Below are 1,826 nucleotides of genomic sequence, written 5' to 3'. Positions count from 1 at the left end.
TTAAAGAACATCCGCCCCAACCCCCTCCGGCTCACGTCGATCCAGTACAAGCGTCTGTCCACCCGATCGAAGTCCAGCGCCACCACGCTGGTGAGGCCCTGCAGAATGAGTGAGTAGGCCTCGCCGTCCGTCGACAGATTGCGCAGATAGTAGCGGTTGCTGAAGATCAGGTAGGGGCTGATGTTGCTGTTCTGCCTGCAGCTGCGTCCGTCGGGTTCGCGGAGGAAGCCTGGCGCACACTTGCACACGTACGAGCCCATGGTGTTCTCGCGAAAAAAAAATTCAATAATTTCATGATAAAACACCTTTGCTCACACTTTATAGACATAATCTTACATGTTTTTACAGATGGCCTGATGTCCTCTACTAGTGTTCACATTTACATTTCTATAAATGAAATTGAGTCACTGAGCTTAAAAGATGATTAGATTCCATCATGCAATGATGCAAATGACTTTACATTTGTTAAAAATTCCAATGGATTTATAAATAAATTACTTGTAAAGAGGGTATTTTGCCATTATTTGCATGCATTGCATGTTTACACATAAAAATGAGACACAAATATACATGTACTGTACAGTCAAATTCGTCCAAGAATACTTGAAAAACACACTTAAGTACAGCACCAAAGTACAAATACAGACCACAGCAATGGTGATTGATCTGGTTAGTGATGTTGGACTGCTATTACTTTGAACAGAACATTTATTTTAACCCCCAAAAAAAAAAAAAAAAAAAAAAAAAAAAAATCTAATCACAAGTTGTCACATGATGCAGTGCTTACCACAGCCTTTCTCATCACTGTTGTCGTTGCAGTCGTCGTTCCGGTCACACACCTCGCTGAGAGGTATGCAGTTTCCATTGTCACACCGGAAGTTTCCGGGAGGGCAAGTGGGTGCTGGAGTCCTGCACAGGTGATCCAGCTCGTCAGATTCATCCCCGCAGTCGTTGTCCCCATCACAGACGAAATCCTGAGAGACGCAGCGGCCGTTCTGACAGGTGAACTGATGCTGTTGGCATGGCTGATAGGTGCAGACCTGCTCATCACTGCTGTCTCCACAATCATTATGACGGTCACACCTAACAGACACAACACACACAGCAGGGAATTATGGAAGAAATTGCTCTTTTTCACTGGAATCAATCACCAAAACAAAGTTTTGTATAAGCACTGCAAATTCTTTTATAACTTTATTTATAAAGTTATGAGCATATAAAAAGTGGTGCTGTCTTTCATAAATAAAAATGGAAATACTCAATTAATAAATCACTTAAAATGATAAAAAATTATTAAAAATAAATTAAAAGTATTCAAATTAAATTAATTACAATTAAAACAATACAATATAATACATTATATAACACAATATGATACATTATTATTATTATAATACAATATAATGCATTATTATTATTATTATTATCATCGAATTTCACCCTCTTTCATTAAAAACGAAATAAAACGAAATAAAATTAAATATATTTAATACAATGCATTATACAATATATATACAATGCACAAATACTATAATGCATTTATTATTATTATTATTATTATTATTATTATGCAGTTTCACCCTATTTCATAAATACTAATTATTAAAATAATTTCTTAACTATTTTAAAAATTACAATTGAAATGATACAATGCATTTTCTAGATTTATAATAATAATAATAAATTATTAATGTTATTAATAACAATAAAAATAATTCACAATGTTTATGTCTTTGCATTTTATTATAATGTAAAAAAAATAAGACAATATTTCAAAATAGGTTCTGCATATCAGTTATCAAAAAAAAAAAAAAAAAATCAGCCAT

At 34.0% G+C, this 1,826-nt stretch overlaps 1 protein-coding gene across 1 annotated transcript in view; it reads right to left on the bottom strand.

Moving 5' to 3' along the window:
- LOC107674754 (low-density lipoprotein receptor-related protein 2-like) overlaps positions 1–1,826 on the bottom strand; it is a gene marked incomplete at its 5' end in the record, with an annotated part of 69,088 nt that overhangs the window by 30,185 nt on the left and 37,077 nt on the right. The window contains 3 exon segments of the mRNA XM_016468847.1: positions 25–266; positions 384–387; positions 772–1,083. Of these exon segments, the coding sequence (XP_016324333.1) occupies positions 25–266; positions 384–387; positions 772–1,083 (558 nt within the window).

This window comes from Sinocyclocheilus anshuiensis, unplaced genomic scaffold (assembly GCF_001515605.1).
Source record: "Sinocyclocheilus anshuiensis isolate Anshui unplaced genomic scaffold, SAMN03320099.WGS_v1.1 scaffold680, whole genome shotgun sequence".
In the NCBI taxonomy this organism is placed as follows: Eukaryota; Metazoa; Chordata; class Actinopteri; order Cypriniformes; family Cyprinidae; genus Sinocyclocheilus; species Sinocyclocheilus anshuiensis.
Note: the sequence above shows the minus strand (reverse complement) of the source record. Positions and strands in the feature narration are given on the sequence as shown.